Consider the following 27527-nt stretch of genomic DNA (forward strand, 5'->3'; position numbering starts at 1 on the left):
GGTTTCCGCCACCTGCGATGAAAAAGAAAGGATTAAGGAAAAGGAAGGGAATGTTGGACGTGCGTAAAGGAACATGGTAGATAAGAGGGATAAAAGAGTTAAGTGGGAAAGGAAAGGGAAGGAAATAAATTTCTATAATAAATTTACTATTGGAATCTTTTGGAGGAAACAATAAAGAATATCTATCTATTTAAGTGGAAATTTTGTCCTTTTAAGTTAAAAAACGTTTATTCCGATATCTGGTGACGAGTGCTATAATTTCATAATAAAGCTTCATTCAGAATATTTTAGAAAACTACCTTCATATTGCTCTAAAACGAACAAGTTGCAAAAACCTGCCAACAAAATTTGGCATCTTCTATTTCATATTTCGGTTTTAAAGTTCTCAAATAGTTTCTCGGTACTTTTTCATGAAGAAATTCCAAAGTTTAATAAAGAATGTAAGCCTGGTAGACTAAAGAGAGAGAGCAGTATCTTCTTACAGTGCCTGGCTTTTTATTGAAGTTTACCTGTCTGCTCACGAAATCTGTCTTTGCAAGATGGAATAATTCAACTGCACTCGTAATGCTTATCTACTCCTGTATGTTGCAGAATCGAGACTTTTTAACCAACTTCAAAAAAGAGATTCCTAATTCGGTTGTATTTTTTTTAATGTCTTTTACCTTATAACTCTTTAAATTTTTTTTTTAATATTATTTTAAGGGCTTTTACTTTTTTCAGGTATATCAGTCCTATTGCACCCTGAACTGATTTCTCAATCAAAATTTTATCTACTTTCCCTAGACGCGGAAAGAGAAGAATTAATGGGCATCAATAATTTACAGAGATATTCAAAAATTTCTGGTTTAAGTTCAGCTTACATAGATTGAATAACACCAACATTATCAACAAATAAATAAATAAATAAACATTCAATTTATTTAAGTTAAAGTGGTAAATCAATTTGGAATTTTTTTTTTTATAAGTATTCAGTAGTTTAGTTTTTTAATCAAAATACCTGGTTTGCCACAACTGAAGTTGTTTTTTTTTGTGAAACAAAATCTTAAATTATGATAGATCATTTCGATGTATATATTTTAATATTTTGTCCCATAAAATTAACCGACTACAAAATTAGTATAAGGTACTTTTTTGGTTAAAGAAAGATTCATAAAAATCGGTATAGGAGCGAAAATGATATGGATGGCATGTAGGTATAATATAAAAAAATGCAGTCGAAATTAAAATCTCTGAAATGTTTTGATAATCTTATGTACCTATACCTCATATCAGGACAGGAGTGTAAGGTGGGCTTCGGCATCAGCGAAAGGTAAATGCAAGTGTCAGATCGCGCAGTGCGGGGCGCATGCGCGGCCCGGGTTGCCTCCGAAATCGCCTGGCACCATGTAACCAGCTTCTAGTGATGGGAAGCAAGTTTCTTTCGCCACGATAAGTTAATTACTTAATCCCTTTTAATTTTTTTCTCTTTTAATTTTCCTAAATCTAAGGACATTATTTGTGAAACTGTATAATTTTTCATAAGATATGCCGTATGATACGATGTATATATATATTTGAACGTACACATATCATACGAACTGTCCACATTCAGCCATGAAGTACGAATGGCTGATTTGATATTGATATGAATTGCGCGATCGAAAACGATTTTAAAATTATTGTCAGAAAGATTGACATTTTAAATATTCTGATAAATTTATCTCGTATGACGATTTAAAAATTTGACATGCTATTTGTTACTTATTATTTTTTATTGTAATTAGAATAAATATTGTTACTGTAAGGCACGCCATTAAAACAATGTGGCTAAATATGTGATTCTATAACACTAATGAAGATCTATTTCAACCATAAAATTATTAGGTATTCGTATTTTAAAACATGTTCTTTTTTAAAATTTATCATTTATTTTTTTATACAACTTAGAATGGCAAACAAGCTGACGGCCCACCTGATGGAAAGTGGTAACCGTCGCCTATAGACATAAGCAGTACCATGGACATAACAGAGTATACTGTTTCGCCCATGATACCCCATATATGATGATATAAATGATGATATCATTTATATAATTTTAACTCACTTATACTGTGACTTGGTCCATGTAACTGGGATAAAAAGTAACCTATATCCTTCTCCATTCTATATATATACTACATATATACCAAATTTCATAGTGATTAGCTAAGCCGTTATGGCGCTACACAAACAAACTCACTTTCACATTTATAATATTAGTAAGGATATACTAACAGAGTAACTAATTAACTAAAGCGTAGTAAATTATTTACAATCACGAATGGGCTACGGCTATGGCATAGGAGGCTGGTAGACATAATACCAATGTATGTATCATAGTAATGAATACCATAGTAATGAATTTACAACATTGATAATGGTGCTACGGCGTAGAAGACAGTTTAAACGATGCTACTACATAGTAAATGCAGCTACAATACTACACGGTGCTACGGCGTAGCTTACTTCTACGCGTAGAAAATATAAGTTGTTTTTTAAACGTGAACTAGGTTACGTTGCATAGATTATAGTTTTAATATAGGCTTCATATACATATAGGTATGTAACTATTACATTGTTAAATCGCTACATATTATACTGTAGCATAGTGCTACAATTAGCCTAATGCTTATATTACAGCGTAGCGTTACACAATATAATTTTGTTGTAGATTTCATATGCTTATAGTTATGCTTTTTTTTTAATGGATGATAAAATGTAACGTTTATATGTAACTTACAAATGCAATAAAGAATATAGTGAAGGATGATAGGTGATAAAGCAGGTCAGTTAACCCATCATAACGAATTCAACAATAAATCAATCATGATGGTTTCTAGGGAGGACCACGTGGAGGTCGACCAGTTAGGGTATATTGCTAGTAATGGGACCGGTAGTCCACATTACTAACAATCCCTTTCCTGCCCGCCTATAGCTACATTTCGGCATGGTATGCTACGGCGTAGCCCCACACGTAGTTTTAACGTCGTAGCCACTGAAGCGCAGTACTATGTCATAGGTAAAGATTTTTTTTATATCAGTGTCTTAATGAAATATTAATTCTTATTTAATACTGAATATTCCGTCTGTGCTTAGTAGAAATTAAATAATCTAATGTAGTAAATTGCCAAAATTTCGAAAATGGTCAGAGATAAATTTTAGTTTAACTACATATAACTTTTTTTGGTATCAATAAAGAAGAATCCATTATATCTAAAAAAAAAAAATATTTACTGTTCTCTCATCCCGCGTCGCAGCACTACACTGCAGCATTTTCAAGGTTACATCTCTCAGTGGGCTGCAAGCAGCCGGCGAGTTCGCACGATGACACGTGCGCTATGAGTACACCACGCGAGACAAGGTCCAACGATAACGTAGAGCTACTGCCGCTGAAGTCAGCACTCGTCAATAACAATTACAGAGACGATGACGCCTACTACCCCCCGCACCCGGTCGTCAACAACAACCCGTCGAGTTCCAATCTATTCGAATACACGCTCCTCTCGAAAAGGACACCGGCCTCAAAACGGTATGTGGCCTATCAATATTGTGATCAAATTATGGAATATTGAATCTCAGTTCGAATTTTAAAATATTATTGAGGTAATATTATTAAAATATCGAATCTGTCCGAGATAAATTCATCGTCAAATTGTTTTCAGTTATCTTGTTTTTGTTATTTTTATGTTATCAAATGTTAAAGCCTATACATGACAGATACATGTCTAAAGAAATCAGTTGTTTTTAACTAGTAATTTAAACTTATTATTAATTTTTGTCATAAGAAACTTGAATTTAGAAAGAAAAGATTGAATTTAGAAATTTATTTTGCTACTTATCTAAAAAAGTTTATATTTTTAACTCATAAAACATATGTAGATAACGCATATTACGAGAAAAAGTTTTTTTTTTTTAATTAAAAGTTGTAATTTGCGGTTTTTAATAAATGAATGTGCTTTTATTTGCTTTTTATTATACTTTGTTTCCTACATATTGGCGCTCTGTTGTTTCTACGACTACTCACCTACTCCTCAAGGTTCTGGCGCGAAGTAGAGGAGATTTATTTTTAATTAATAAATAGATGCGTAAGTTTTATTATTAATATTAATTAGGAAGGGATTGTTAGCAATGCAGTTTGACAGCCCCATTGCTAGCAATATGCCCTATCAGGTCAACCTCCTCGTGGTTCCCACTAGAAACCATCGTGAACAATTCTCGTTGATATCGTCACGATGGGTTAACTGACCTGCTTCATACTCACCTATCATCCCTCACTGGTGCCCCGCCGGTGTATACCGATAGCGCTGGTGGTGTTACTATTTCATTATCACCTATAAAAAAAATTAATAAGTATTAATAGGCATATGGTGGCTCAAGACCGTTCCCTATGGCAGGCTATGGAGGTAGGAGGAGGAGGTTTATGTCCAGCAGTGGACAGATATAGGCTAAAATGATGATGATGGTGAATATGTATATGAGATTAAGCGATGTTTGTTGACTAGTTATACTACGCCCGTTTTTGGCCCCATTTATTAGGTACTTAGTAGGATAAAAGGTATCATAATTAAGTTTGCGTACCAAATTTTCATTAAAGCACATTCAGTAGCAACAAATATCTTTATAATTTTTCTTTTTTACAAATTAATAAAATACGTTACACACTTTCGCATACATCACGGCTCAATAAACAAGAAGTTTCGTGCTCTAACCTGTAGTAAGTTAAAAAAAAAATTGAATAACACCGTATGAAGTCATTATTAAGTTATCAGGTTCCTGAAAGAATTTATTTTTATTATTCATTGATACCATTAATTTAAGAATCGCAACTTCGCATAGACTTACATTGTAAACTAATTTGACATGTTATCTCTCGATTCAGTAAAAATATCCGTGGAAAAAATAAATATACTAGCTTTTGGCCATGACTGACGTGCATGTCCGGGATATGTTTATTGACCGGGATAAAAAGTAGCCTTATATCTTTCTTCATCTCATATACCATAAGGTGCTATAAGGTAACAAGCAAACAAACTCAATTTCACATTTTTAATGTAAGTAAGGATTATTTCTCAGATGTAATGTTACATACATACATACATATCTGTCACGTCTGTCTCCCATTAGGGTAGGCAGAAACAATGGAACGCCAAATGCTTCGATTCAAACAAAACTCTTTCACGTAATGTTCTAAATATAATAAATTTTTAGAATGACATAAATAGGTCCAGATCATTGCCTCCTATCCACAGATTACCATTAACATTTTGTTTGTATGTTACAAACAAAATTTAATTCAGTCACGGGTAATCCGTTTTGATCATAATATAATATAATATATAACATTAAAACCCTTTTTGTTGAAAAAGGAATTTCATAATCGAAACCGAATTATTGTGGCAACACTTGGAAAACAACGGACGTTAAATAAATCTTTCCAGTTGTTTTTACACGCTTATTACATTAATTAATTGCTTCGATGTTGTGAAGGTTATATATTGTGTTTTAGGTTCAGCGCAGACTAACAGACAGGCGCGAGCACCTAAAAATTCTTACTAATATAATCGCGAGAGTATAATTATTAGTTTGTTTACTCTTCCTGCTTTAACGCATGAGGGGTATCATGGGCGAAACAGTATATATACTCTGTTATATGTTTTACTAGAGGGAGACTTTGTACAAAAGTAGATTGCTTGGGTACCTCTGTCCCATTCGTGTTTCTACCGTGAAGCAGTTGTGTTTATATGGCTGTGTTTCGGTTTGAAGGGTGGGATATGGTGAATTTACTGGGTACAGAGGAATAACACCTGAGTTCTCAGGAATAGCAACGCATGGGGGGTCACATGGGTGAAACAGTATATTCTGTTATGTCCATGGTACTGTTCATGTCTATAGGCGACGGTTACCACTTTCCATCAGGTGGGCCGTCAGCTTGTTTGCCATTCTAAGGTCATATAATTTGATAGCCGTGTGATTCCGGTATAGAAAAGGCCATCCCTTCCTTTCTCTTGGGTGTTGTAAAAGGCGACTAAGGGAGGGCGAATTGGCAGCAGCGTTCTCTTAAAACATCTTCAAGCCTAACTGCGGTTTCCAATTCGCCAATTCTGCCAAGCGTGGCAACTACTGGTAAAATCCTCTAATGGGGAGGGTTATGTTCAGCAGTGGACAGTTAAATGCTGATATGATGATGATTATAAATGTAAGCGTATGATGATTTGTTTCTTAATTCTTCTCGCTCTAAAGGTCCAAAATTAAAGTCATGTAATTAGATATGTACGAACATTCAAAGGAATTTTCTCCTACAAACGCTCAGGCTTTGGGATGAGCTCCCTGCCGCGGTTTTCCTTAGAAACTACAGTATGGGATTTTGTTTGTTATATTAAGGTTTCTTCAGGGTCGGCAACGCACATGTGACACCCCAAATGTTGCAGGCGTCCATAGGCTACAGTGACCGTTTATCATCAGACTTCCTATTTGCTTGCTTGCCACTTTTGTAGTATAAAAACATACCTATGGTATGCAAAAGAACATAAATTACTATTTATCAAGGTCAATCGACATATTGCCGCGTCATGCGAAGAATGTCACGGGAAAAAGCTAGTCGTTTAGAAGTTTATCGCAAAAATACATTGTGCGTCTCGCTCAGGAGTTAGCAGGAACTTAACTTTTTTTTTTTAGAGATGTAAACGGAATGAATTTTTATGTTTAATAAAATAAAATAAAGGATCTCATGAAATTTGATTCGGTGGGTGAATAGCGTAAATTCAGCATCCTTTTCATGGTCGTCATAAAAAAAAAAATATTTAAAAGAAAGAAAAAATTTTAAATGTCGTTTTTTTTTTCATCGCAAGAGGAGAGGGGTTATCCGAAAATTGCTCAAGGACTCCAGGTAGGCTAAGGCCAACGCTGTGTCTTTCAATGTATATCATTAGCTTGAGCGGGTGTACCATTCCGTCTTCATTCATTAAAACGAAATAGCCTTTGTGGGACATCAATCACTGTCACGTCACTTCGAGCGCTTCCGCGCGACTTAGACCGCCCCGTTTATTTTATTATACGAATTTCAAATTAGAACGAATTAGTCTCTTCGTCGCTCTGTTTGCGCTGACCCTTAAAGGGAAAGCAACTACCCACCTACCTCAACCGTCGCTAGAAATGCTAATTTTCTCTTGCTATCATAATAAAACAATCTGGAGAGGAAAAGCTTGCTTGTTTTCAAGTGGCTCCAATTAGTTGTTGTTTGCGTTTGTTGTTTGTAGACATATACCTGTGACACTGTTTTTCCAAGTTTACTCTCATGTGACAAGCGGAAATAAGCATGCATAAACACAAACAAAAGAGAAACAATAATGACATTATTTAGTTCCTGACATTAATCAAATTTGCTTGAATTATTCAATTGGTAGATTCCGAGGGAGATTTTATACAAAAGTCGCTAGTTTGGGTACCTTTTCCCCATTCGTATTTTTGTCTCGAAGCACTTGCGCTTGTATGGCTGCGTTTTGTTTCGAAGAGTGAGATATGGCAGTGAAATTAGAGTACGGAGGCATAACACCGAAGTTCTCAAGAATGGCAATGCATAGAGAGACACCTATTATTATTTGTTTTACATTTCATTCCCATTCGTGTTTCAACCGTGAAGCAGTTGTGTTTGCATGGCTGTGTTTCGGTTTGAAGGTTGGGATATGGCGTGAATTTACTGGGTACAGAGGATTAACACCTGAGTACTCAGGAATGGCAACGCATGGGGGGTATCATGGGCGAAACAGTATATTCTGTTATGTCCATGGTACTGCTCATGTCTATAGGCGACGGTTACCACTTTCCATCAGGTGGGCCGTCAGCTTGTTTGCCATTCTAAGTTGTATAAAAAAATAAAAATTAAAAAAAAATAAAATTTTTCTTCAAAATCAAATTTATTTATTATCAGATAACAAGATCCATACTGTTAGTAACAAACATACAATTATAATAGTAAAAAAAATTTTTAGTAAATCATATGTCAATAAACCATACACCTGAGAGAGTAATACCATATGGTATTGCAGCATGAATGGGCCGGCTCGACCGGGGAAGTACCACACCCTCACAGAATACCGACGCTAAGTGGTTGCACTTTCAGTGCGATCACATTCCGTACGGTGAGTGAGGGAGTCCGGAGGCCCATCCCATACCCATCCCTTTCCTATTCCTAAAATCCTTTCCCCAACCCCGTCCCCCTATCTTACAACACGCAACCATGGCAGTGGAATTAAAAAAAAATAGCATACCCCAGGGAGGTACCAGTAACCATGTTGCTGGAGAATCCTCTCTCGAGCAACCACGCTCGGGCTGCCCTGCGTATTCTGGGGGGGGCAAAATTCCGCTCTTTGGAACCAAGGGCAAACGGAGCAAGATTTCTACGGCATCCCCTTCGCTCAATGTGAGCTTCTGCAATATCAGGGGATTACATTCTAACCTAAACGCTGTCCACCACCACCTAGAAACGGCGCGGCCGGCATTGCTCTTTCTAACGGAGACACAGATATCCTCTCCAAACGAAACTTCATACCTGACGTACCCGGGCTATAAACTTGAACATTGTTTTGTTTCGCGTGCCGGTGTATGCGCGTATGTCAGAGAGGATATCTGCTGTCGCCGCCTTGGAACTCTTGAAGGTACGGACCTGTCTATTTTATGGCTGCGCGTAGACTGCAATGACCATCCTCGCGTCTATGCATGCCTATACAGGTCCCACAGCGGTAACATCGAAACCGACCAACTCATTGAGCACGTCCAAATGGCTACAGATTCCCTGCTCGAACAGATTCCTTCCGCTGAAGTCGTGATTCTTGGCGATTTTAATGCCCACCATACCGAATGGCTTGGTTCACGTACAACCGACTATGCGGGAAGATCTGTTCATGACTTTGCTTTGGCTTATGGTCTGACGCAGCTTGTTTCCTCGCCTACGCGAATACCTGATGTGTTGGACCATTCACCTTCACTGTTGGACCTTCTGCTGACCACCCACCCAGACAACTATGTGATTTCCGTCGAAGCTCCGCTTGGATCGTCGGATCACAGTCTGGTGCGGAGCGAGGTGCCTCTCATGAGTCCGATTCCACCACGTTCCACGGGTAGACGTCGTGTCTGGCACTACAGGTCAGCGGACTGGGATGAGATGCGGATTTTTTTCGCATCTTACCCATGGAGGCGGGTTTGCTTCACACTGGATGATCCTGACGCCATTGCCGATTCCATTGCTGATGTGGTGCTTCAGGGAATGGAATTATTTATTCCTAACTCTGTGGTGCCCGTCGGCGGGAAATCCCAGCCCTGGTATGGAGCCTCTTGTAGAACAGCATCTCGTCTGAAACAGGAGTGCTTCCTAACCTGGGCTAAAGGTGTGGCGTCGCGAGATCCTAACACCAGTGCTCTCAAAAAGAAGTATAACTCTGCCTCTAGGTCTTTCAAAAGAGTTATAGCCACAGCGAAGTCAGAGCATATCAGTAGAATTGGCAAGAGATTGGCTAGTTTGCCCTCTGGGACTCGAGCTTTCTGGTCTCTTGCCAAAGCTGCACAAGGGAATTTCTGTAAGTCATCTTTTCCACCATTGCGCAGGGAGGATGACTCGTTGGCCCAGAACGCTAAGGAAAAGGCCGATCTTCTTGGATCCATCTTTGCGTCAAACTCGACATTGGATGACGGGATGAAATCACCACCGACCATCACGTGTTGTAGGAGCTCTATGCCTGACATTAAATTCACGCATAGCTCAGTGCGTAGAGCACTTTTCTCCCTCGAAATCCATAAGTCGAGTGGGCCCGATGGTATTCCTCCAATTGTGCTTAGGACGTGCGCACCAGAGTTGGCTCCGGTTCTTACGCGTCTTTTTCGGCTTAGCTACTCATCGGGCATAGTCCCAAAGTTTTGGAAGACTGCTCTGGTGCATCCGATCCCTAAAAGGAGATCGCTCAGATCCAGCTAACTATAGGCCCATAGCTATCACTTCCTTATTCTCGAAGGTTATGGAATCCATCATTAACCGTCAACTGCTCCGGTACCTAGAAGAGCACCAGCTGATCTGTGATCGCCAGTACGGCTTTCGACAGGGACGTTCGGCTGGTGATCTTTTAGCTTACTTAACACACCGATGGGCAGTGGCAATCGAGAGTAAGGGAGAGGCCTTAGCAGTTAGTCTGGATATCGCGAAGGCCTTTGATCGGGTGTGGCATAGAGCGCTGCTTTCAAAGCTACCTTCATTTGGGTTGCCTGCGAGACTGTGCATTTGGGTCGCCAGTTTTCTCAAGGAACGTAGCATTAAAGTCGTAGTCGACGGAGCATGCTCTGATTTAAAACCTTTGAATGCTGGTGTCCCGCAAGGCTGTGTACTATCTCCGACTCTGTTTCTTCTGCATATCAATGATATGTTACAGATAAGTAATATTCATTGCTATGCAGACGACAGTACAGGAGATACATTATATACCGGTCATGCAAAGATCTCGCGGGCACATACCGATGAGTGCCGGAATAGACTTGTGTCTGAAATCGAAACTTCACTCCATCAAGTTTCGATCTGGGGTGAACAAAATCTTGTCCAATTTAACCCCAAAAAGACACAAGTCTGCGCGTTTACCGCAAAAAAGACGCCGTTTGTCGTATCTCCTCACTTTCAGGGCACTTCCCTTGATAAAAAGTCGAGTCTAGGAATTCTGGGCGTTGATATATCTTGCGACGTCCAGTTTTGCGGTCATCTGGAGGAGAAGGCTAAGATAGCTTCCAAAAAGTTAGGAGTACTCAATAGGGTGAGACGATATTTCATGCCAGAACACCGCCTGAAATTATATAAAGCCCAAGTCAGGCCGCATATGGAATACTGTTCTCACCTGTGGGCAGGAGCGCCACAGTACCAACTCCTTCCGTTAGACCGCATTCAAAGTCGGGCGGCTCGAATTATCGATAGTCAACGCCTTACTGTCCGACTCGACCCACTGAAACTGCGCAGAGATGTTGCATCTCTGTGCATCTTCTACCGAATTTATCATGGGGAGTGTTCTGAGGAATTGTTCGGATTGATACCTGCTGCTGATTTTCACCACCGTACAACCCGCCACAAACTAAAGTTTCATCCCAATCATCTGGACGAGTGGCGGTCTTCCACCGTGCGTTTTTCAAGGCACTTTCTTCCACGCACAACCATTCTTTGGAATCAACTTCCAGCAGCAGTATTTCCGAACCGATACGACAACATAACCTTCAAGAAAAGAGTATATTCCTTTTTAAAAGGCCGGCAGCACACCTGCAATGCCGCTGGTGTTGTGGGTGATCATGGGCGGCGGTAGTCACTTACCATCAGGTGAGCCGCATGCTCGTTTGCCCCCTGTGTTGTAAAAAAAAAAAAAAAAAAAAAAACCTGAGAGGCATCCCGTCAGGATGGCAATGGACCAGGGAATGATTATTTTCAATTTTTTCATCGTTGTGATAAAATGTCCTATAACAAGTGCATGGATATCTTCAGCTTTCATTTTAAGAATGGTGTTGTTACTCCCTTCATTTGTCTCTTTATGAATGCGACTTTCTTATAAATGAGGCCATAGAAAACATCAATCCGTTCTTAAACGAACCTTTCTGAGGCGCTATAAAAGCGAGGGTCCCAATATCATACTGAAAAAGTTATTGCATGTGATACGTAAAGTATCCAGCGATTTTTAGTATATCTGAGTCTAAAACCACCCGTGCTAAGACTCTGACGAGACAATATGCATTGAACAGTGTAATTTTGACCTGGTTCGAACATCGCATACATTGCATCAGTTACAGAAATAATAAATATATTATTATTACCATGTTAATTAAAATATATATTTTATGTTTTTCATGTATACATGTAGACGACGATTACCAGTTTCCATCAGGCGCTCGTATCGTTTAGCTTGTTTGCCATTTTAGCTATTATAGAAAAGTCAAATGATTTTAAATTTTTTTTTGAATGGGTGAAAATGGTATGGTAACCCCGCCTGCGCTAACGGGATACGCTGGCCGAGCACCAGTGAAGGGTGATAGATGAGAATGAAAACAGGCCAGTTAGCCCATCATGATGAATTCATCAGGAATTAACCATGATAGTTTCCAGGGAGAATCGCGAGGAGGTCGACCTGGTTGGGTATATTGCTAGCAATGGGATTCTTAGTCTCCATTACTAACAATCTCTTTCCCCCCGATTTTAAATATTATATATAGATATAATGGTAATATATGGGAAAAATATCATAAATTCTTGTGCAGTCTTCTCTCGTATCTTCATTACCGAGAGTCGTGACGTGATCATATGAGGTCGTTACTTTTTGCACCATTACTCACCAAGCCGAGTCGTACAGTTTGTATATACAGATGCTTAGTTTTTTTCTATAATAACGGACTAGGTACTATGTAATAGGTTGGGAAAAAAAAATACATGTATATGATGGCAGAGAAATTTACTTTACATGTAATAATACAATTATTATTTACGATTCCCGAATACAGCATTTCGTAATTTAAAATGAAAAAAAAGTTACTTGGTAGAGTAGCTGTTTAAACGTGTTGTAAAGATCACGGTCCTGAGCCGCTGGTATCCATTGACTCCCTGCAATGGATTTGAGGTCGTCACTCTATCTAGTGGGGGGTTGTTCTACACTGCGTTTGTCCCACAAGAACCTTTCATTCCCATCGGTTGTCAGTTCTTCGAGTTATGTGACCAGCCCATTATGTATGGTTACGCCTCTATAACCTGTAAATTCATTGCCATTTCTATAAGATAAGAAATATTAATGAAATCTATTTAATTATTGCCTGTTCTCAGATTACTATCGAAAACAACACAGCCGGCGCCGACCCCACTGGTGACGCTATGTGGCGCGCCGCCACCGTCGCGGAAGCGCGAAGAGCTAGCAGCCCTCGCCAATCTGCGCAAGAAAGTTGCTCCGGCGTTGCTACACGCTGACAAGTAAGTGGAACTGTTTTTTTTTAGTTTTAGAAAAAAATTATGGTTTTTTAATGCGTTTAAATATAATATGAGATATCCACCTGCACTATTGGCATATAGGTATCAGTGAGGGATAAAAGATGAGAATGAATTCAGGTTAATCCGGTCCATCGTAATTATTTCACCAGGAAGTGACCACATTTACGGGGAGAACAACTACGTGGAAGTAAGCCATTAATCGTTATGACTAAAAATCCCATCTCTCCTCACAAAGATTGGTAACTTTATTTGCTTTTATGGTGGTACATTGGACACCAGGGAGAGATGATTGGTAAAAATTAATTTATCACGATTGATTTCAACGATAACTACTAATATAGTCCATGAGAAACTTAACTGAAGATGGATTTGGAGATTTATATATATATTGTTAAGAAATAGCACATTATAAATTATAACTCCATTTTTTAAAGGTTTATTTAATCCCAGTTATGGAATTTAAAATTCCCATGTAAGAACAACGCAATAAATAAAGATAGCGTCTATGATATATTCGATATTTAAAAGCTATTTAATGGAGCTATGGAACTGTATAATTTATTATGGAACATAAATTTTAGTAAAACCTTTTTTTTCTTGGGCTATAAACAACTGTAGTCCTATCAAATCAGTGCCATCCGGTATCAATTCGTTCCATATCAGGCCTTGAACCCCTTTTGACTACTGATTAGCTTGTGGCACGCTAGCATAAGCCCTTTTACAGCGCAGGTGAATTGGCAGTGACTTTTAGCATTTAGCTATGTATTTTACTTAATACATGCATATACGTTATATTATGAATTGTGGTATATGAAACAAACTGTATCAGTGTTTTTAGTATATAAAATTATGTACAAACTGAAGTGGCAGTGAGCTGGTCATGTATTTTTTTTATACAACTTAGAATGACAAACAAGCTGACAGCTCACCTGATGAAAAGTGGTAACCGTCGCCTATAGACATGAGCAGTACCATGGACATAATAGAGTATACTGTTTTGCCCATGATACCCCCCATGTGTTGCCATTTCTGAGGACTCAGGTGTTATTCCTCTGTGCCCTGTAAATTCACGCCATATCCCACCCTTCAAACTGAAACAGAGTTATGCAAACACAACTCTGCTTTACGGTTGAAACACGAATGGAACAGAGGTGCCCAAGCATACGACTTTTGTACAAAGCGATGGGGAAGAAAGGTTCTTAAGTGGCGACCCCGTACGGGCAAACGCAGTGTAGGATGACTTCTCACTAGATGGAGTAACGATCTCAAATGCATTGCAGGGAGTCAGCGGATGTAGATGGCTCAGGATCGTTCCTTATGGCAGTCTATAGGGGAGCTCCATGTTCAGCAGTAGACAGATGATTGCTGAGATGATGATGATGATGTCATAAACTTTATATTCTTGGGTAGATAATTGATCTCATTTTATGTAAAATACGTAATCTCATTTTATGTAAAATACGTAGTCTCATGTATATTTTTCATACAAATATCACGCCAATATGATCGATTTAGTATTAATAGATTGAAAATATATTTTCATAATCTATATTTATTTCTCCTGGGGAAATTTTAATGATTTAGTGAATTCTCTGGAGGGCGAAGTAGTTATAATAGCGAATTAATTGCAGGTGTATTTATTCATTTATTTATTACATAACATCTTGTAAGGCATTATAGTCTTCACCAATTTGCATGACAAGGCCTTAAAATATACAAATTTGTAGAATAATTTTTGTTCGAATTAATTATCACAGGAAATTAATTTTGTCGCCATCTTGTGTAGTAACTCTTCAACAGCACTTATCAATTTGTCTATGTATCTTTATTGTTAGTCAAACTTTCGATTAGCAGTCAAGTAACCTATAGCTTCCTGTATTTGTGACGCCGAAATTAATTCTCAAACATTCCACAGCTGTGCACGGATCTCTCTCCGTGACAGGAGGATATGAGCAGGCTAATATTACAATGTGCAGGCGGTACGATATAGACAAGATATAGTATCAAATTCGATATTACCTTCTCTCGCTGTGATGTATTATGATTTATTCCCTCAATATTATTATTTCACCTATGCCTTATTCATATTTATATTCATATTAATTTATTCAATAACAATCATATAATTGTTTGGAATAAATTACAATATTTTATAAAAAAAAAACAAAAAACTAAAGAAATAAACGATAAGGTCAATTAAAAAAAAATAGCTTATAATAGATAGTAGATAATATAAATTCGTCAAAAGTATAAAAAAAATCTTTCAACAAAAAGCTTAGTTTTAAAAGTATTGAAATTGTCAAGTTCTTAGTCGACTCTTACAATATGCTGGAAAAGAAAATAAACGGCTATACATTGTAATCTTACTGTCGTCATCACACTGGGGTTACATTATTGGAGCAACCTCATAAAGTAATAGAACAATATAAATAATATAGTAATAGCCAAGGTTTGGTACGAGTACTTATATCACGGGTATAATATAATGCTTTTAATTAAAGCAATCAACGATTGTAACTCAAGAGTCCTAATACGATATGATCTCTCACCACATGGAAACTTTGTCTTCTACATGGCTACCTCTGTCGTACACATATTTACACTCATTTTGTGTTGTAATGATGAAACACAGCCAGCGTTTCATCATTAGGAACTGCAGATTCTGTCCATAATCTATGGTCAGGAATGATCATTTATTGTTAAGTGGGCCGTCAACGTGTTCTATAAAAAAGATAATTATCTAGTAAACTAAGAAACTTTTTAAAAGTGCAGTAACTATTTAAGCTACTATTACCAAGTGAAACAATATTTTTTATTGCAGAAACTCCAAGAATAACAACGAAACAAATAAAGAAGACAATGAAGAACAATTGGACAACAGGCCTAAACTTCTACAGAAGGTATGTACGTTACATCAACAGTACATAACTATAGCAAAACAACAATGGATTGGACTAAAAAATATCTGTGTTTCAAACACAATTTTTTTTTTGTACCATGAAGGTAGTAAACAGGCATACAGCTCGTATAATAAATAGTAAAAGGTTACTGTAGTCTATGGAGGGCTGCAACATTAGGGGGGTTATGTGCACGTTGCCGGTTTTATAGAAACTTTAATACACGCTTTTTGAAGAACCCCATACAGTAGTCTCTAGGGAAATCTCGGCAGGGAGTGTAATCGCGAAAAAATTCCTTTTAAATCGCACTGTACGCGACAATTTAGATATATACATACTCTTTACTGTTTCCTTCAAAAGATTACAATAGTAAACTTTTTATTAATACAAATAATTACAAGAAATAATCACAGTAAGGAAACAATGGGCGACCTTATTGCTAAAAGCGATTTTTCCAGGTAACCTTTGAATGGAGAGAAGTTATAAACGATTCAAACGATATAAACTGTTTGAATGGAGGCACGATGAAAATTCTATCATTTCTAAATATGGCGACGTAATAATGTAAATGTAAATAATAACCCTACTCATTAATATAATAATTATATGTATATATATATATATATATATATATATAGGTATATATATATATATATATATATATATATATATATATATATATATATATATATATCTAAAAATATAGTTAATTAAAAAATAGAGTTAAAAAGTTTTTATTTGTGCCAGTAATTCTAAATTAATTAAATAGATATTTGCCACAGCATCGCTCGCACTTAAATTTCCTATTCGTGTAGGAATATTAGTGAAATACAAATATTCCAGCCATCTTAGACAAATGGCAAACGAGTCTGTCGATAATAGGTTTTTGTTCGCATACATATGGGAAAGAACAAGTCGTTGAACAATGTTTTATTTCTTGCACTCGTTAAGAGTGTTAAAGTAGGGCAACGTCGCAATCATCTGTCACTTTTAAAAAAATAACCTTCAAGAAAAGAGCATATTCCTTTTTAAAATGCCGGCAGCATATCTGCAATGGTTTAGGTGTTGTAGGTGATCATGGGCGGCGGTAGTCACTTACTATTAGGTTGCCAGGACCCACTTTTTATATTTTACAAATTATTACAATTATCTTTTTTTTAATAATTAATAAGAAATATTAAAAATCGTTAAACTCTTTTAGAAAATTGGTATATAATTGCGACGTTGCCACACATATCAAAAGTTATGAACGCTTTTAAAGATAACAGTTTTAAGGTAGATCGACTGCTTCTGCGAATGACAGCAATATACTCACTTCTAGTTACGTTGACTTCTAATATGATTGTCAAAGTGCGGGTATGTCGAGAGTTACATTCGCCACAGCGTCTACAGTCAACAATTTCTGTAACTTTAGGTGTTACATTACATTATTTTTTATATCCGTTAGCCCATCAGAGCAACAGATCCGATATCTATATATTGGGTTCCTCTGAACATTAATGACGGGAAAAAGTCCTCACGTATTTTGATATCGCCCATATATGTCGAATTTCTGTTTTCGAATATGTTAAAAGTCTGTTATCCAACATTGTTAAGGCAGTATCTGTAATATGTCTTTGCTATAATATAGAAATAAAAAAATATTGTCTGGTAAAATATGGCGTAAAAAATATACGGAAAATTATATCGGAAATTCGGCATTTTTAATTTTATATCAACCTCGGAATAAACAAACATAATTTTTTGGATAACAAACTTTTTAGATATTCTTTATTGAATCAATATAAAGATATTGCAACTAAAATACGTAGATATTGCTATATATATCTCACCCCTAATAGAAAAATAAATTAGTATTTTATATTAGCTTTAATATGATTTTTTTATTCTTTTGACTACATTATTATAAATTGGGTAGGAATAATAATATATAATATTCGTTACTCTCTAATAATATAGTTATCTATAGGTGAAAGAATTTTGCAGTTTACAGTTGATTAAACTCCAACAGACTACGATATTACATTACAAACAAATATTTACTCTTTATAATATTAGTATAGAGTATTGTGAAATACAAAATACAATAATTATTTATATAGCACAAGAAAATCCGCTAAGCTCGACGGTTGATCCGTCTGACTGACGTTAGGCTTTATATGTAGGTAAGCTATTTTGATATAGGCAACCACTAAAAGGGTTTTCGTCAAACAGCCCTAAAGACGGTGCGACGAGAGACGCACAAACATTAAATATTTATGCTGAAAATAAGTCTTCTTTTGAGGTTTTTTTTTTTGGTAAAGTTTTTAACGACTCTGGAAACTAGTCATTGGGCTTAATCCCAACTAAAATGTTCAGAAATGAATAATTTTTACACTAAATTCATTGAACAATGTTAGTAAGGTTGCCAGATACTCATTTTGATTTTTACTCATACGTTGAATATTTTTTCTACAAATCGATACGATTTCAGAGACTTTTGTCTCATTATAAACTTGTATTGTTTTTCACTATGTTTTGTCATGTGCCACAAAGTGAACGGTGAAAAAAAAAGGTCATTCCTTCTGTTTTTATTTTTCACTCTTATTATTTTCTGTTATGCATCTTCATTATCATATTTTACTTAATTACATCTTTCTTTCTTTTTCTTTTTATACAACCTAGAATGGCAAACAAGCTGACGGCCCACCTAATGGAAAGTGGTAACCGTCGCCTATAGACATGAGCAGTACCATGGACATAACAGAGTATACTGTTTCGCCCATGTTAACCCCCATGCGTTGCCATTCCTGAGGACTTAGGTGTTATGCCTCTATACCCAGTAAATTCACGCCATATCCCACCCTTCAAACCGATAGCCATGCAAACACAACTGCTTCACTGCTACATACCTTTAAAGACTTATAAGTACAATTTACATACTTGTATAGTTATATATTTAGTACTCTAAAACTGTTATCCAAAATATCTAAAAATTATTACCTTAATTTCTCCAAGCCCATATCATTTTTCCAAGATTTTGCGAACAGAAAAATTTTTACCCGAAAATACAAAAACAAAATACCCAGTTTGACAATGCTGTGCTGTAATCTGTTAAAAATCCAAAAGGCAACACAATAATTTTTAGATTCTTGTGTCTGAATATTTGTTCTGGTATCACGCAAAAACTATTACAAAAAATATTGAGTCGAATGGGTTTTCATAGCTATACTCCTGCAAATTAAAATAATCTGGTGTAGATTTTATCTTAATACGCTATCATCTAATTAAACGATTTTCCTAATTTCGAAATCCATGAATAGGAAATCACGGGAAAATGTTAATACTCAATAAGCTTAGTTGTTCTAACACTTAATTGTACTTATATAATTGCTATATAATTTATAAAGAATGCTGTACAATGCCAGGATTATCTCTAGAGTCTAATAGTCTGTGCAAACCATTGTTAAACTAAACCTCAATAAATATAAACCTTAGTTGTGTGATAAACAAGTTTATAACTCAGTACTTACTCAGATAACGTAAAATACTAGCTGTGACTGGGGAATAATAACTATGTCACTTAAAACAGTGTATTTGAACCGCAGGTTACCCATCTATCTTTTATCTAAAATTATATTATATATATACTTTTATACAACTTAGAATGGCAAACAAGCTGACGGCCCACCTGATGGAAAGTGGTAACCGTCGCCTATAGACATGAGCACTACCATGGACATAACAGAGTATACTGTTTCGCCCATGATACCCCCCATGCGTTGCTATTCCTGAGGACTCAGGTGTTATTCCTCTGTACCCTGTAAAGTCGGCAGCACATCTGCAATGCCGTAGGTTTTGTGGGTGACCATGGGCGGCGGTAGTCACTTACCACCAGGTGAGCCGCATAATCGTTTGCTCCGTTTTGTAAAAAAAAAAATTCACGCCATATCCCACTCTTTAAACCAAAACACAGTCATGGAAACACAACTATTTCACGGTAGAAACACGAATGGAACAGAGGTACCCAAGCAATCGACAATCGTATAGGGTAATAACCTACCTTCTAAGACATAAACTGTGCATTTGTCTAATTCAGTGTCATACAGTCGTTTAAACGTTATCGAGTAACAAACATCTAGACATTTTTATAAACTGTCACGTTTATAATAGCAGTAAAATATATTTTAGATCGCATTTAAAATTTCACCAAATATCAACAATCTCTCTCATCAACATCTGTTGTTTAAGGAACGCTGTCTTTTGGGATGACTTTGTGATTTAATTAAAGGCGTTATACGCAAAACTGTACCACGGGTGTTTGAATTTGTTACCAGAGGGAGACTTTGTACAAAAGTCTTCTGCTTGGATTCCCATATCGCATTCGTGTTTCTGTCGTAAAGCCGTTGTGTTTGGAGATATGCCAATGAAATTACAGGGTACAGAGACAAAAAAAAGCATATTCCTATTTTAAGAGGCCAGCAGCACATCTGTTATGTCTCCGACGTTGCGGGTGATTATAGGCGGCGGTAGTCCCTTACCATCAGGTGAACCGCATGCTCGTTTGCCCTCTGTTATAAAAAAAGGCATAACACTGTAGTCCTCAGAAATGGCAACGTATAAAAGGTATCATAGGCAAGACTGTTATGTCCATGGTACTGTTAGGCGACGTATTTAGTTATTAGTAATTTTGACTGCCAATTTGCGGTTTTTTTTTTTAAATGGATGATAAAGGAATGGTAATCCCACCCGCGCTATCGGTGTACACCGGCGGGGCACCTATAAAGGATGATAGGTGAGGATGAAGTAGGTCAGTTAGCCCATAGTGACGAATTCAACAAGAATTGTTCACGATGGTTTCCAGGGGGAACCACTTGGAGGTCGACCTAATAAGGTATATTGCTAGCAATAGCAATGTCAAACTCCATTGCTAATAATCCTTTTCCCCCCGCCAATTTGCGGTTAGGTTAGGTTAGGTACTTTTAACTGTTATTTTAGTTAAAAGTATTATTGACTAAAGCATACGGTCAAAAGTACTTTTGACTGGTTAAGAGTTTTGCTTGCAACACAAATATATACACAAAAACGTGTTTTTTCGTGGTTCCTTATCAAGATACTAATCTGTTATGTTTGTATATACATAAACATATAATGAACCTGCAGAAATATTTGAACACGCAACTTAAAGTTTGTTATCCAAATTGTATAACACAAACTTCCGCGAGCGTGTGATAAGGGCGCCCGGTAATTTTCTTATTTACGATGCACTCACACGGAATAAGCTCCACCGATCTGATGTGAAGTCTGCGCCGCGCTAAGGATAATTTAGATAGCGGTCGACAATTAGCAGGCTTTGGGAAGTGGAGTCCTGATGATTCATCACGATTACATATGGGAAAATCAATGGCTCTAGTAATTTTTATTCTTTCGTGCGTTTAATTAAATCTAGAGGACTTGATATTACTTACTTGTTGGGCCGAAAATTTTAGAGCTACAGTTTATTTAGAGACCCTTTAATATTGCAGGCGTCCATAGGATACAGTAACTGTTTATTATCAGACGAGATTTTTTTTTATATACAACTTAGAATGGCAAACAAGCTGACGGCCCACCTGATGGAAAGTGGTGTGGTAACCGTCGCCTATAGATATGAGCAGTACCATAGACATAACAGAGTATACTGTTTCGCCCATGATACCCCCCATGCGTTGCCATTCCTAAGGACTCAGATGTTATTCCTCTGTACCCAGTAAATTCACGCCATATCCCACCCTTCAAACCGAAACACAGCTATGCAAACACAACTGCTTCACGGTTGAAACACGAATGGTACAGAGGTATCCAAGCAATCGACTTTTGTACAAACATTTTATCATTTCGTACATGTATTAGACAAATGTATTATTTATTACTTGTCCAATTTATAACAACGAAGAGCAGTTATAAATTGAACATGTAACACGGATAAGTAAAAAATGTGACACATTCGACGGCTGTGTCTTTATATATAATAATTCATCTGCCTGAACGACGCAGTGGAAAATTATATTTGACATGTAATTTATCTCACTCTGTCAGCTCAACAAGATATTTTTTTTTAATATATCGTTATATCATTTTAACGATATCGTTGTAGTAATAAATTTCAGTGAAATATATTTATTTATAATACATAATTTGGTGAGCTTTACAGATTTCACAATGCGATCACCAAAAATAAAAAATAGAATATTATAATAATACAAATAATAGCGTATGATTCGATTTGTTTGTAATTTTCAATTACATTTATCTTCTAGTACATATATATACATATATATATATATATATATATATATATATATATATATATAAATATATATATATATATATGTACTCCGTCAACTCCGTCAATTGTAATCATCATAAGTCTGATTTGCCTCCCCCCCCCCCCCTTGGGCCAGAAGCTGTATTTTTCTGGATGATAATGGAATGGTAATCTCGCCTGCGCTATCGGTGTACATTGGCGGCACCAGTGAGAGATGAATGGTGATGAAAAGTCAAGTCAGCCCATCGTGACGATATCAACGATAAATTAGTCAAGATGGTTTCCAGGGGGAACCGCGTGAAAGTCGACCTGATAAGGTATATTGATAGCAATGGAGAATAACCTCTTCATGACTAACAATCCCTTCCCCTCGGGCTAGAAGCTAGGTATGTCGATGCTTATACGGCTGAATGAATAAAATTTGATACAAGTGCAGGCTATACTGAATCACGTGGGTGAAACCGCGGGAAACAACTAACAGTTAGTAAAGTAATGGTGATGCGTGTCTATAGGCGACGGTTACCACTTTCCATCAGATGGGCCGTCAGCTTGTTTGCCATTCTAAGTTGTATAAAAAAAAAGTGCTTAGTTTTCATATAGGTACCTATCTAAATTGAGATACTTGAGGTATCCATCTTTAAGTTTAAGATGGTAGTCATTAAGAACAAATTGGAAGACGTACTTAGACGTTATTAATTATAAACGCTTGCAAGTAGGACATGCCCTTGACCCGGACCATGCGGAAATTTATTGTGAGACCTTCGGGTCGTAACCCTTTATAAACAGGGTTGCAAGTTGTAAATACGTGGAATAAATAATGATGCCGGTGACAGGTCTCTAAAGCCATACAAATAAAAAATGCTAAAATGTAATTTATGGATCGAACAAGACGTTTAAATGCGAAAACATAGATTAAGTACCAGCCTTAGGCAGATTAATACCAGGTTTTATTTTTTATAGCAAACACTGTCAAAAAATGTACGTATATGTAGATTTTTTTTATACGACTTAGAATGGCTAACAAGCTGACGGCCCATCGGATGGAAAGTGGTAACCGTCGCCTATAGACATGAACAGTACCATGGACATAGCAGAGTATACTATTTCACCCATGATACCTCCCATGCGTTGCCATTCCTGAGTACTCAGGTGTTTTTCCTCTGTACCCTGTAAATTCACGCCATATCCCACCCTTCAAACCGAAACACAGCCATGCAAACACAACTGCTTCACAGTTGAAACACGAATGGGACAGAGGTACCCGTGCAATCGACGTTTGTACATAAAATAATGATGAATACTTTGAGAAAATTCATTTTTATTTTTCCATTCCTTGCGTGATAAAATTCGAAACAAGAATATCCGCCAAAAGAACCAAAGTCACCGACATAGCTCATAGGATAAGCAAGCTAAAGTGGCAATGGACTGGTCACATAGCTCGAAGAACTGATAACATATGGGGAAGAAAGGTTCTTGAGTGGCAACCTCTTACTGGCAAAAATAGTGTAGGACGTCACCTCACTGGATCGATTGACGATCTCAAATGTATTGCAGGGAGTCAGTGGATGCAGGTGGATCAGGACCGTTCTTTTTGGCAGTCTATTGAGGAGGCCTGATGTTCAGTAGTGGACGGATAAAGGATGATGATGATGATGATGATTTATTTTTACTATTTATTTATAGATAGTATTCTTTTTTATTTATAGACATATTCGTTTCCTGCGGTTGCGTCCGCGTAAATCTGTATATATCTTTTGGATGAAGTTGGGATATAACCTTTATCCATGTACCAAATTTCATTCCAATCTATCCAGACGTTTAAACGGAGTTGAGTAACAAAAATCCAAACACTTTTATAAATTTTCAGCCACTTTCTACCATCGTACGGCTCTCCATCGACAGGGAGTTCATCCTCATGTCCTACAGCCTCAATAGTCGCGTACTGCGCGGTTTCAGAGATGTTTCCTCCCACGAACACTCAGGTTGTGGAATGAGCTCTCTGCCGAGGTTTTCCCAAGAGCCTACAGCATGGGGTTCATCAAAAGGGGGGTAAAGAGGTTTCTTCAGGGTCGGCAACGCACGCGTAATACCTCTGGTATTGCAGATGTTCGTAGGCTACGGTAACCACTTACCATCAGGTGGGCCGTATGCTTGTTTGCCACATCAGTGGTATCAAAAAAAAAATTATTAAATCTTTATATTTTGAAAAAAAGATCAAAATCCTGTACAAGCTTTTAGATACACACCCTGAAACATTATCCTTTCTTTGGCAATCGGGTGAATAAATATATACAGTGAAATTGCGAACCTCCTCAGCTCAACAATTTCCGATATGAAAAAGTCATCGATCAAACACGAGGGGTAGACAGGAAGTGCGGTCATTTATCAATTCACTGGCCATTCGTTATAATCCTGTCGGGAACCATATTGGGTTTGTTAATATTGTCGCAGAATATGTATTTATTATTTATTTATAGGAATACCAACAACATATTGTATTATAATATATATATATATATATATATATATATATATAACAAACATTAAATATAATATAATATTAATCCACACGCCTATTGAAGATATTCACAGCATTTATTTTAACGTACATAATACTTTAATATACATAACATACAGTATTAAAAGAAATAGAACAATTTTAAAGAAATAGGTAATAATAGACTTAAGATAGAAACAAAATGAAGGAATTATTTTCTTTTAAATTCTAGGTAATGAGTGAACGAAGTTAGTAGCAATATCCTTCGATTACATAGATAGAGTATCTCCATGTTCGTTTCACAAATAGTTTAAGAAAAACAGGTCAACTTTTTCATACAATTGTGTCAGTGATAAATAGTTACGAGTGATTTCCTTATAACTTTTATGTTTATTTTGTTTTATAACTTCTGCACCTTTTTTAATGCGCAAAAACTCATTTTATTTATTAAATAAATATAGATACGTCAAGATAGATTGTGTGCGTAAGTATTTAGAACATTAAAAAAAAAACGAGTCAGCTAATTTGAGAATTAGCTGACAAAAAGTTGACCTCTTTTTTAGGCTCGATGCTCAATCTATATAATCTAAGGCAGTATCATGTTATCTGTAGTTCACTATACAAGTGGCATTTAATTTAGTTCGAAAGGACGGAGGCTTTGTGTCTCCATCCAAGTGACATTTATCGTAGAACAGTAGCAGAGACTTAAGAAAGGGAAGTTACGCTATTTTTAGCTCACTTCGCCGACTTCGCGGTTGCGGTCTCCGACAGTTTTATCGTATCTTAGATAGATTAGTTTTGTTTTTCTACCACATGTGCTGTAAAATGGGAACTGGCAATAATATTAGATTGTACGGTATTCAAGTTCTTTAGTAATTGTTTTGAAATTGCAAAATGGAGAAAAGTATACAAATTTAAACTACAATCAGAATTACTTAAGTTATATATGAAGCAGTTAATTTTTAATTTTTGCGTCATTAACTGATTTAAAAATTTCAGTTTATTAAAAAATAGCTGAACAGCCTCCGCTTCACAGGGTGTACTTTTTACTTTCAATTTTTATTTCATACAAAACTTCGCCCTGATAATTGCAAATAGAACAAAAAAAGAATTAGCCGAATAAGTGCAGCCGTTCGGTAGTAATGTGCCTACATACATTCGGTAATTGTTTTTTTTTTATTTATATGAATATTTATCAAATTTGATATCTTAACCTTTTCATTTAGATAATAATTTGTAAATATTTTAAATGCACAATCGGTACTGAACGCGATGTAAAAGCCTTTACAGGTATATAGTACCTACATACCTGCTTCTTTATTGCCGACGCTTTGACGCGGATTGCACCACGTCGTGACCACGACGTTGTAGGTATATAGTTAATATTTACATGTAATAATTTTTATATCACGTTAAGCCCTGATTGCGCATTTTAAAGTTTTTTTTTTTTATACAACTTAGAATGGCAAACAAGCTGACCGCCCACCTGATAGAAAGTGGTAACAGTCGCCTATAGACACGAGCAGTACCATGGACATAACAGAGTATACTGTTTTGCCCATGATACCCCCCATGCGTTGCCATTCCTGAGGACAGGTGTTATTCCTCTGTACCCAGTAAATTCACACCATATCCCACCCTTCAAACCGAAACACAGCCATGCAAACACAGCTGCTACACGGTTGAAACACGAATAGGACAGAGGTACCCAAGCAATCGACTTTAAAATTTGTAAATAGATACTTAAATATACAATACAGATCCGACTCCCTGTGAGCATAGTGCATATCATCATGACCTTTTTACAAATAATGTCTCTATATGGACTCATCTTTATCTACATATAGAATAGATAAATATAGTCTTCTAAGCACCTACCCAGCGTTTAGAGCGTCCTATATACGAAGAGATTTCTCACGAGCACTCACTCGACCGCACTCGCTTGAGAATCTTCAAACTTTTCCAATTAGTCGATTATTTGCAAGAGTCGTATCTCCAACCTACCTATGACAACTTTTTCATTAGTCCTTTATATGTGCCTGTCTAAAAGAATATAGGTCTAATTTGTGCTAATAATGTACCAAATCTATTCTTGCCATTCTTTATGGCGTTTAAGTGAAATAAGTTTTTTTATAAAATAAAAACAAGAAGTCGTTTTTGTATTTCTCTGATGAAAAAAGGTATTTAATTGCATACTGAACGAAGTACCTAACTATTAAGACTTTGTACAAAAGTCGATTGCTTGGGTACCTCTATCCTTCGTCATTCGTGTTTCAACTGTAAAGCAGTTGTGTTTACATGGCTATGTTTCAGTTTGAAGGGTGGGATATGGCGTGAATTTACTGGTTACGGAGGAATAACCCCTGAGTCCTCAGGAATGGCATCGCATGGGGGGTATCATGAGCGAAACAGTATACTCTGTTATGTCCATGGTACTGCTCATGTCTATAGGCGACGGTTACCACTTTCCATCAGGTGGACCGTCAGCTTGATTACCATTCTAAGTTGTATAAAAAAAAGATTATATAGATAGAGTGTCTACATAGAAATACCTTTATAATTTCTATATTTATTTTGTCTTATAAATTCTACATCTCTTTAATGCATAAACTTTCATTTTATTTATTAAAAATTACGTCGAGATACATTTTATGCGTAAATATATAGAATATAGATAAATAAATAAATCAGCTAATTTGACAATTAGGTGACAAAAAGTTGACCTGTTTTTGAGGCTCGATAATCTAAGCTATTGAGTCGTCATCACACAAATTTTTATTGAACTTCATGTTGTTGCTTGGATGATGCGTGCACAGACGTGGTGAGCGGTGCCTATAGTTCCAA

At 36.6% G+C, this 27527-nt stretch overlaps 1 protein-coding gene across 1 annotated transcript in view; it reads left to right on the forward strand.

Moving 5' to 3' along the window:
* Window positions 1–3322: 3322 nt before the first annotated feature.
* Window positions 3323–27527, forward strand: part of LOC113523086 (uncharacterized) — a 29676-nt gene continuing 5471 nt past the window's right edge. Inside the window, exons 1-3 of the mRNA XM_031914000.2 lie at window positions 3323–3547; window positions 12842–12985; window positions 15825–15903. Coding sequence (XP_031769860.1) covers window positions 3357–3547; window positions 12842–12985; window positions 15825–15903 — 414 coding nt within the window. The 5' untranslated portion in view covers window positions 3323–3356. The remainder of the gene's footprint in view (window positions 3548–12841; window positions 12986–15824; window positions 15904–27527) is intronic.

The sequence above is a fragment of the Galleria mellonella genome, unplaced genomic scaffold, assembly GCF_026898425.1.
Source record: "Galleria mellonella isolate WM207_F2 unplaced genomic scaffold, CSIRO_AGI_GalMel_v1 utg962, whole genome shotgun sequence".
Lineage (NCBI taxonomy): Eukaryota > Metazoa > Arthropoda > Insecta > Lepidoptera > Pyralidae > Galleria > Galleria mellonella.